Source organism: Drosophila guanche, unplaced genomic scaffold (genome assembly GCF_900245975.1).
Source record: "Drosophila guanche unplaced genomic scaffold, DGUA_6, whole genome shotgun sequence".
Lineage (NCBI taxonomy): Eukaryota > Metazoa > Arthropoda > Insecta > Diptera > Drosophilidae > Drosophila > Drosophila guanche.
The window spans coordinates 1,177,350-1,186,152 of NW_022995750.1; the positions used below are offsets into that span (position 1 = coordinate 1,177,350).

An 8,803-nucleotide genomic window follows, 5' to 3' on the forward strand; every position below is an offset into this window, starting at 1 on the left:
GTTGAGGCAACTTTTCCGGGGCATCGCCGACGCCACATTAAAGGTGCGACCACGCCCACCAGTTGCTCTATTCGGATGGCAATTAGGAAACACATCATTACAAGTGTCAACAGAAGGGCCAAAAGGTTAATTGCGTCTGGAAGCAGCAGCAGTAGCAGCAAGGGCAGCAGTCCTCGTCAAACAAAGTATCAAAGTTGTCTCTCTCTCTCTCTCCCTGCCATCTTCTGCTCACTTTGATTGTTCCTCGTGTTTTGTTTTTTGTTGTGGGGTTTTTATGTGCTCGACGACAGAAGTGGGGTTAAAGGCAACAGCAAAACTAGATGACAGCTCATAAACTTGCAGGGTGGCGCCAAGACGTCGACTGTGGCTGGCGCGGCACGGGGGGCATGGGCGCTGTGGCTTTATGGCTCAGGAAAAGCTTTGCTTCACACCTCGTTGTGGAATGCGCAAGGCTTTCTTCCTGCATTATCACCAGGGGAGCAATTTAACCCTTTATTACGTACCTGTGTAAATTTTTCATTTTACCCCAGACTTGGGCTAGATTGCAGTTTCTTGGAAAAATAACTTGAATGTTGCTCAAAACTGGAACTTCCTTGGGGCAAATTGACAATCAAGTTTAAATGGGAGTTTTTGTTGAGTTTTAGATTCATAACTGAGGATTTGCCTTAGCTTAAGCAGAGGACTTGCTGAGTAGTCAATCTTGGGAGGATTCGAAAGCGTTGGCTATTGGATAAAACTGTTGAACAGAGAAGAGTAACTCCACTTCGTTGAGTGTATGTTCAGGAAAATAACCGTGCACCGTACACAGTGTGTTTTTCCCCTCTTGAAAATATTTTCTGGCTAAAATTTGTGTGTGCAATTAAATTTTCTCCGTCCCCCAACGACAACAGCGGCAGCAGCCGCAACAAATGTCATGCGAAAAAACAACTTTCAAGGCTGTGGCATAATTATGCGAAGGACCCACAGCACTTCCTGCAGCCACATCTGCAACCCTTTTTTCGGGAATTAGAGGACGAATGTGTTTATGTGTTGTTGCTTCATGCTTCACTCGCATGCATGAAAATGGAAATGCTTTTGAGGAATTTTAATATTGCCAGGCAGCCCAGGCGGGCAGGCACTTTTTTCGCTGGCTATTTTCGGTCAATGCATATTTATGTCTGCTTTTAATTAAAATGCGAGAATTTAAATTATGCTGCAGGTTGAACGTGTCTACAACTTTGCTCTCATTAGCATCTGGAGACAGATACATGATGCACGATAAATGCCAGAGATTCGAGATACTCATACGCCCGAGTGGCGCTTGAAAGTGTGGCAATTATCAGCTAAAGTGTTTGCCCCATCAAAGTGCTTATCTTTTAGATAAAGCTATATGCTTGTGTGTATCTTTAAGTTAAACAAAGTGCTCAGAATGTCTTTAGAATAGTTGTGGCTAAGTGTTCTGTGGTTGTGTAGCTGTTAAATAAAGTTATTTTCAAGATTTTGTGTGCGAATGGGTTTTGTGGGTTTTGCTTTCTGGCGTTCTGCACTCTGTGAAACCCCACATACCCCTTGGACCCTCCAGTAGAGTATCAGAATACCTTTGTATCCACACAGGCGGCCTGCATTTAATTAAAAAAATGTTTTTTATATGTAAAACTTAATTAAAATCATGTAACCTTTTATGCCTTCATTCACTTATGCTCTCTCGTTGATATTTCTCTTTGCAGCCGCGTGACTTTGCCATTGACTGTGGAAGAGGTAAGTGAGGAGAGCCGCAAGGGTCGTAACCCCTCCATCTCACAGAGTTAATGAAACTTTTCTTCTTTTGTGTGTCTGTGTTTCCAGTATCAAGTTGCACAATTATTCTCAGTGGCCGAGGCGTCAAAGGAGAACACAGGCGGCGGCGAGGGCATTGAGGTATTAAAGAATGAGCCATTCGACAACGTTCCACTGCTGGGTGAGTGCAAGTTAATCCCGATAGCTGCATCTGTTGATCATTTAATAATTCATGCTCTTCTTTGCAGGTGGCAAATACACTTCAGGTCAATATACATATAAGATCTATCATCTGCAATCAAAAGTTCCAGCGTACATAAGACTATTGGCACCCAAGGGCTCTCTGGAGATACACGAGGAGGCATGGAATGCTTATCCCTATTGTCGAACGATTATCACGGTAAATGGAGTGATGGGGGAATGTAAAGGAGGATATTTTTAGAGGATTGGGGGATATCATTAGATTGATGCCAACAAATCTGTTTTATTTATACGAATTTCTAGAATCCCAAATTCATGAAAGATGCCTTTAAAATAATCATCGACACCCTGCATGTCGGCGATGCGGGCGATTCAGAGAATGTAAGTGTCGGATCCCAGACAAAACACAACTAATTTTTGTTCTTTTCTTTTATTTTTACTTTCATTATACCCATACGCGTGCATATTACTATTAATATAACGACTAACATCAATCAAATCAAATCAAATCAAATCAATCGATCGTCATGCAATTCCCATTAACGTTTTCCTTTGGCTTGGTTTATGCTTTTGTGATCTGTACTGTTTATGTTCTTCTGTTAAAAAGAATCCTGGCTATATGAACAAAAACTTTCTTATAACTATTGAATCGAATCATTTTAACAATGACCTTGGCGATTTACCGAATGTGAGTGTTGTGCGGTTGTCATGGCCTTTAAATGATTTATATATTTGTATATTTTTCTTGTGTTGTTTGTTGCTTTTGTTTGTTTACCTATCCATGTGCATGTGTCTCTCGTTTGTATCTAGAAACGCTTTCAATGTCTCCAATACAATGAATATGAAACTATCTTAAGATCTCTCTGTTTTGTTCTGCTTGCTTTCCACTTTGATCTCCCTGCAGGTGCACGAACTGACGCCGGATAAGCTGAAAGCACGCGAGATAGTGCACATTGACATTGCCAATGATCCGATATTGCCTGCAGATTTCAAGTCCGAAGAGGATCCCACCACGTAAGACTGCTTTCCTTTATTTTGCACACAATTTTAATTCGCCTTTCTCTTTCCAGCTACCAGTCAAAGAAGACGGGACGTGGCCCTCTGGTTGGTGCCGACTGGAAAAAGCGTGTGGATCCCGTGATGACCTGCTACAAGCTGGTGACATGCGAGTTCAAATGGTTCGGCCTGCAGACAAGAGTAGAGAATTTTATACAAAAGTCAGAGCGACGCCTTTTCACAAACTTCCATCGGTAAAGGATCGTTAAATGAAAATACACGCTGAAGTATTCATTAATTAATTGTATTTTGTGTGTGTTTTATAGCCAAGTTTTCTGTTCAACCGATCGCTGGTACGGTCTAACAATGGAGGACATTCGCGCCATCGAGGAGCAGGTCAAGGAAGAGCTGGACAAGGCGCGGCAGGTGGGCGAAGTGCGGGGCATGCGTGCGGATGCCGATTAAATATATTAGTAGTAGAAAATTGTAAAACAAAATAACAAATGTGTATTGTAAAAAGGAGTAAAACAACAAAAACTAAAAGGCAAAGCAAAATACAAAATGAAGATACAAAATTGCATAAATAAATGTACGTTATAAAAACAAAAACAAAACTGGAAAAAAAAACACCAACTGCAAAACTGAAAATCGAAAAGCAAAAGCATTAACGAAATGAAAGCAATTTGAATGCGTGGCTTGCATCAACAACAACAAAAAGAACACCAAGTGTATGACAAGAAAGTATAAAAAATATTAAAAATAAAAGTTTAGTTACATATAAAATAGAGCACCCGACAAAAACAAACATTTGCAGGATCGAACCCAAGCTGCACCGTATGTAAAATGTTTTCACGGAAGGGACTCACGCACCTTTCTGTCTCCCAATTCGTTTTTCCTTCTCCTTGTAATGGAATTCAATATGGAAGTTGATTTAAGTTGCATTTTGTATAAATTTTGAGAATAAAACCAAATGACAGATTAATGTAAAAAGTTAAACACAAAAGCCACACACCAACCACACCACATTCGAAAGGAACGAATATAAATGAGAATCGAAAGGGAAGGAAATCAATCCAGGGAGAGCCTGGAGCGGGTTCGCAGAGCAGAGCATTTTGAACATGCGATTTCTATAGACATAAAGACAAAGAGAGAGAGAGAGAGACAGAGAAGAGATTAGATTGTTGAGATTGTCTCAAAAGATATGTACATGCCATGGAAGGCAGGGTTTATTTGCATTCATGGTTAATGCATCCTGTGGTCTGCATTTGATTTGCATTTCAAAAAGTCAATGTAACAATCTACCGAGAATGAGAAGGTGGAGGTGGAGGAAGCGGAGTAAAGGTCGAGGCTCTGTGGTGTTTTGGGGTCAAATATGGGCAGAGCAAACACACTTACTTGCCTTTCATTTGGGTTGACTCAAGGATCGTGATAGCCAATAGTTTTCTTCGAGCATAAACAAACACTAGAAAACTGCCAATATCTACTCGATAAAAATGCCTAAAATTATATTAATAAAAGAGAACCACCTTAGACAAACACACAGAATCCAATCCAATCAAATTCCTACTCTGCACAGGACACAAATCTCGCGTATCTCGAAATGCTTCAAAGAACTTTTTACCATCTGCCGCTACATTTTCTGCTCAAAAAGAGGAAGAAGGAAGATAACCGTGTATATCTATATATTTATCTATGAAACGTCCATTTTAAAACTAAAAATCTATACCGAAAAACAGACAGAAATATCAAGTAATACAAAGCTTTTTAAATGATCTTAAAGCACACTTACAGACACACACACACACACACACAAAGATTAAATACAAAATGGATATACATGAACCTCATAAGCTTAAAGCATTCAGACAGCAATCATCAGATGGAAATGGAACAGGCATCAAGAGGATTTAAGTGGGGGAATATATATTGCATACTCCATTTAAGAGGGAGCAGCTTTTATTTTTATATCACTCAACACTCAAACAGACAGACAGAAAGAGACACAGATACGATAGCCACTCAGATATATACAAAATAAATACATATATATATAGTGAATGCATCAGCATATGTACATACATACACTTGAATCGAGGAGTACTTTAAAAATAATAATAGCAAAAAGCGAAATGCGTTTACGAGATATATACAATTAATATACATACAATATATATTCGATTCCATAACGTATACAAATTGCCTCAAATTGTTATTTGCTGTGTGAGTTCTCGTTCATTAGTTGGTTCGTTGGTTATTGATTGATTGGTTGATTGAATCATTATAGCACTTATCTACAGTACGTATGTGTGCGTTTTTGAATAACTCTCCTCTCTACTCAATGTGTGTGTGCATTCTCTAAATGTGTTTACTAACGTGCTAAAAAATCCTCGGCCGGTTCGAGGTTAAATCTTTAAAACTCCAAACTTGATTTGTAGCAACAACAACAAAACTGTCGAGGGACTCAAATTTCAAAACAATAACTCCTTTATAGGTCCCATCCAGCATTCATCATGTAACCAGTACGTATATCAAGAATAAACTTCATTTATATGGCACCACCCTCACCAGCACACCCCACCCATACCCTCACATCTACTAGATCGAACGAATACCAGAATTGTAGGCATTAAAATAAAATATACACCACAATTTAGACAAATTATAAGGAAATATAATTAATACATTCTCATTGCATAAAAAATCCAATTCGATTTCAATATTTGAAATAAATTCGCGTTCAATTTTTCTCGAGCTAAAGCTAACAAAAAAATATAAATACAGAAACTAAATTAAAACCCTATTTAATTAATGCTGTTAATTAACGTATAATTTGATAACGTAACACAAATGATAATAATAATTATACATATATACAACATAAATGATTTTTGACATAAGCTGAACAAAATACAACAACAAACAAATTGATAATTGATACATGAGTAAAACCCAAGTTATAAGCTGTTAAAAATACAAAATATAAAACAAAAAACCCAAATAAAAACGAAAAAACGAAAAAACCATACAAATTGTATTGTAGAAATTATTTTAATTGATGAAAATAAAGCATTATTAATTATATATAATATATACAGACACACGAGCGGACAATTTACTATTTATTCGTATACGTTGGTGAGGAGTAGGACATACATTTATGTGTGCAGAGGTATTTTGAACATTGATAAAATAATAATAATAGTAGATATCGTCTAGTAGTTGGCCAGCCAGAAGAACTGGCGCACTTCCTCCTCGTTGGAGGGCCGGCAATGTGGCGGCGGTGTGATCAGAGAGTTTCGAAGCGAAGTCATGGCCATCATGTTGCGCTTGACGGCCTTCGACAGATCTATTACACGCTCTGGGTAATGCACTCCAACCAGGCACTCGTACTGCACCTGCTGCTCTGCCGACAAGCGCCAGGGTTCGTGGCTAAAAAGGGAATCGAATGGGGAACACAGCTACCCAGCTTCAAAGTTCATCAGTCTACTCACATAAATTCCCTGGGTAAGTTCTTCAACTCCGGTACATATCGCCGAATGTACACCCCCTCCGGGTCGAGTCGCTTGGCAAGCGCCACAGGACAGGTGACCAAAGAAGAGTCCAGCAGGCGCTCAAAGGCCGAACTCGAGACCCACATCCAGTTGCCAGCACACACCGACCAATCCGCATCGAGCAGATACTTGAGAAAGTGCTGGAGCCCGGGCTCCCAGCTCTGCCAGAGCCCGCCCCGGGTGAGGAAGGTGGCCACCGTGTTGCGGAGCGTGTGATGTAGCCAGCCCTCGGCGAGCAGCTGTCGCATGGCCCCATCGATGAGGGGGAAGCCCGTCTGTCCCAGGCGCCAGCGCTGCAGTAGATTTTTATCGGGCTTGGCCCAGGGGATGCTCAGGCAGATCTCGTTGCCCTCCATGCGGTCATAGTTGGGATTATTAACCGACATCGTGTAAAAGTACTCCCGCCAGATGAGCTGCCCGGTGATGTGTGCGCCGCCAGCCATTTGAACGCCACGTACACAGGCCGCCAGCTGAACATTCTCGAAGAGATCGTGGACGCTCCAGTAGAAGCGGCGCACCGAGAGGCAGCCGAAGCGCAGATGGGCGCTCATTGACTTGGGCGCCTCCTGGATATTGGGAATCGCCTGGTTGGGCAGATAGTAGCCCCGCTCGAAGGCGTTCCTCTCCACCTTCAATCGCTCCTCGAGTAGTGCGAGGGCCTGGGTCTCTCCACCCCGCCAATTGATCTTCGCCAGGAAGCCCATGTTGTCGCTGTAGATGTTAAAGTGCTCCGGATTGGGAATCTTATCGAAGCAGCCCAGATGTTGCCTCAGTTCCGGCGCCAGTTGAATGAAGGTGGCATCATCGATGTGCGCGTCGACTGCAGGTCGCGGCGGCACTCCGATAATCTGCACAGTGTGCTGCAAAGACAAAGGACTTTAACCATAGGGAATCAAAGCACCAAAGGACCAAACACTCACTAGAAACATTTGATAGGTCAAAGGGGGTATGCCGCCGTTGGTCTCGATAACGAGACGCGGATCCCACAGCGTGTGCGACACCTTCTCCACGTACTCAATGCCCAACTCGCGGCACATCAGCCTGGCAGCCTCATCCCGCTCGTTCCAGATGGGCTCGCAGTCCAGTTCGGCGCAAATCTTGTGCAGACGCACTTGCTCGTGCAGCCTGCGGAAGATGAGCGTCGGCTCACCCTCAAAGACAAACAGTCTACCGCGTCCCTCAGTGGCCGCTTGCAGCTGCTCATCGATGTCTTGCAGAGAGTCCAGCAGGAAGCGCATGCGGTTGTAGCCGACGCTTTTGGTGCCTTGGTGTCAAGATAGGGGAGAAGTAATCATATTTGTGAGTATTTGTTTTCATATTTTACTCTCTCTCAATCTCGCTCTCATGTCTTTTGAAGATCAAACAATTTTCATTCTTGTTCTCTTGCTCTCATCAATTCAATAGAACGATCTTCTTTTGCTCAGTGTTGCTTTAATTCATACATGCAGCTTTTCTGCACACACACACATGCTGACAATTGCTGTAATTAATTCTCACTCTCTGCTTACGCAAATGCTAGCGCAAAGCTCCCCTCTTATCGGTCAAATTAGTAGCTCTCTCTCTCTCTCTCTCTCTCTGTCTTTCTTTGTCGCTGGCGCTCCCACTAAGCTGCAAGCCGCTCTAAAGTGCATGCTATTCAGCAGCTGTGCTTTCCGTTTGCTTTCTCGCTTCCTCCTAGCGTGTTCTTTGCAAAATTCTCTCTATTTACTTAACCACTTTACCGCTCTCCCATTTTACAATTCTGCCAGCGCTAGCCACAAATCGCATTAGAACGCGCTGTTTGTTTTGCTACGCCACGCTTCTTCCCTGCAGCACCTTCGCCCTCCTCTAACCAACAACCAGCAAAAATGCATTTGCTGAGCTTTCCCTCCGCCACAGAGGGGAGGGGTTGGCGGGGCGAAAGTTGATGCGAAAATAAAAATGTGATAACCGCAATGCAAGGCGGAATAGAATAAAAACGATATTAGCTCATAGACGGAGGCAGCGTGTAAATTGAAAAGGAGATGGAATATAGCTGCGCTCTTCCCCATGCACTCTCTCACCTGCACTCTCGCCATCGAATATGAATACGGGTATGAGGGCAATGCCTTGATCTTTTTCTTCAAGTGCGGCCAGCAGAGCGGGATTGTCGTGCAGCCGAAGGCCATGGCGGAACCACAATACATTTGCACCACGGGCAGCCATCTCGGACAGCAATCTGCAGGCAGGGGATTACTAGGAAACGCTCTCTCTCGTTCGCTTTAATAGCTGTTAGCTAGACTTGAGTTCCGTTTTTGCGATGCGCTCGCGCCGGTTGCTAA

At 42.6% G+C, this 8,803-nt stretch overlaps 2 protein-coding genes across 4 annotated transcripts in view; one reads left to right on the forward strand and one right to left on the reverse strand.

Annotated features, from left to right (window-relative positions):
* Positions 1-3,451, forward strand: part of LOC117585996 (phosphatidylinositol transfer protein beta isoform) — a 9,571-nt gene extending 6,120 nt beyond the window's left edge. For 2 of the 3 annotated variants that reach the window (XM_034275820.1, XM_034275822.1), the window contains exons 3-9: positions 1,707-1,737; positions 1,825-1,936; positions 2,004-2,155; positions 2,564-2,644; positions 2,861-2,970; positions 3,027-3,206; positions 3,279-3,451. In XM_034275820.1, the coding sequence (XP_034131711.1) occupies positions 1,707-1,737; positions 1,825-1,936; positions 2,004-2,155; positions 2,564-2,644; positions 2,861-2,970; positions 3,027-3,206; positions 3,279-3,417 (805 nt within the window). In that variant the 3' untranslated portion in view covers positions 3,418-3,451. Of the gene's footprint in view, positions 1-1,706; positions 1,738-1,824; positions 1,937-2,003; positions 2,156-2,259; positions 2,338-2,563; positions 2,645-2,860; positions 2,971-3,026; positions 3,207-3,278 lie in introns of all 3 variants that reach the window. The other variant, XM_034275823.1, reaches the window with a different exon arrangement.
* Positions 3,452-6,058: 2,607 nt separating this feature from the next.
* LOC117585995 (cryptochrome-1) lies at positions 6,059-8,803 on the reverse strand. Its single transcript, XM_034275819.1, has 4 exons — positions 8,546-8,803; positions 7,424-7,767; positions 6,444-7,363; positions 6,059-6,381 (listed from the first exon to the last, which is right to left on the reverse strand). The coding sequence occupies exons 1-4, from the start codon at positions 8,685-8,687 to the stop codon at positions 6,165-6,167; spliced, it is 1,623 nt and encodes a 540-aa protein (XP_034131710.1). The 5' UTR covers positions 8,688-8,803; the 3' UTR covers positions 6,059-6,164.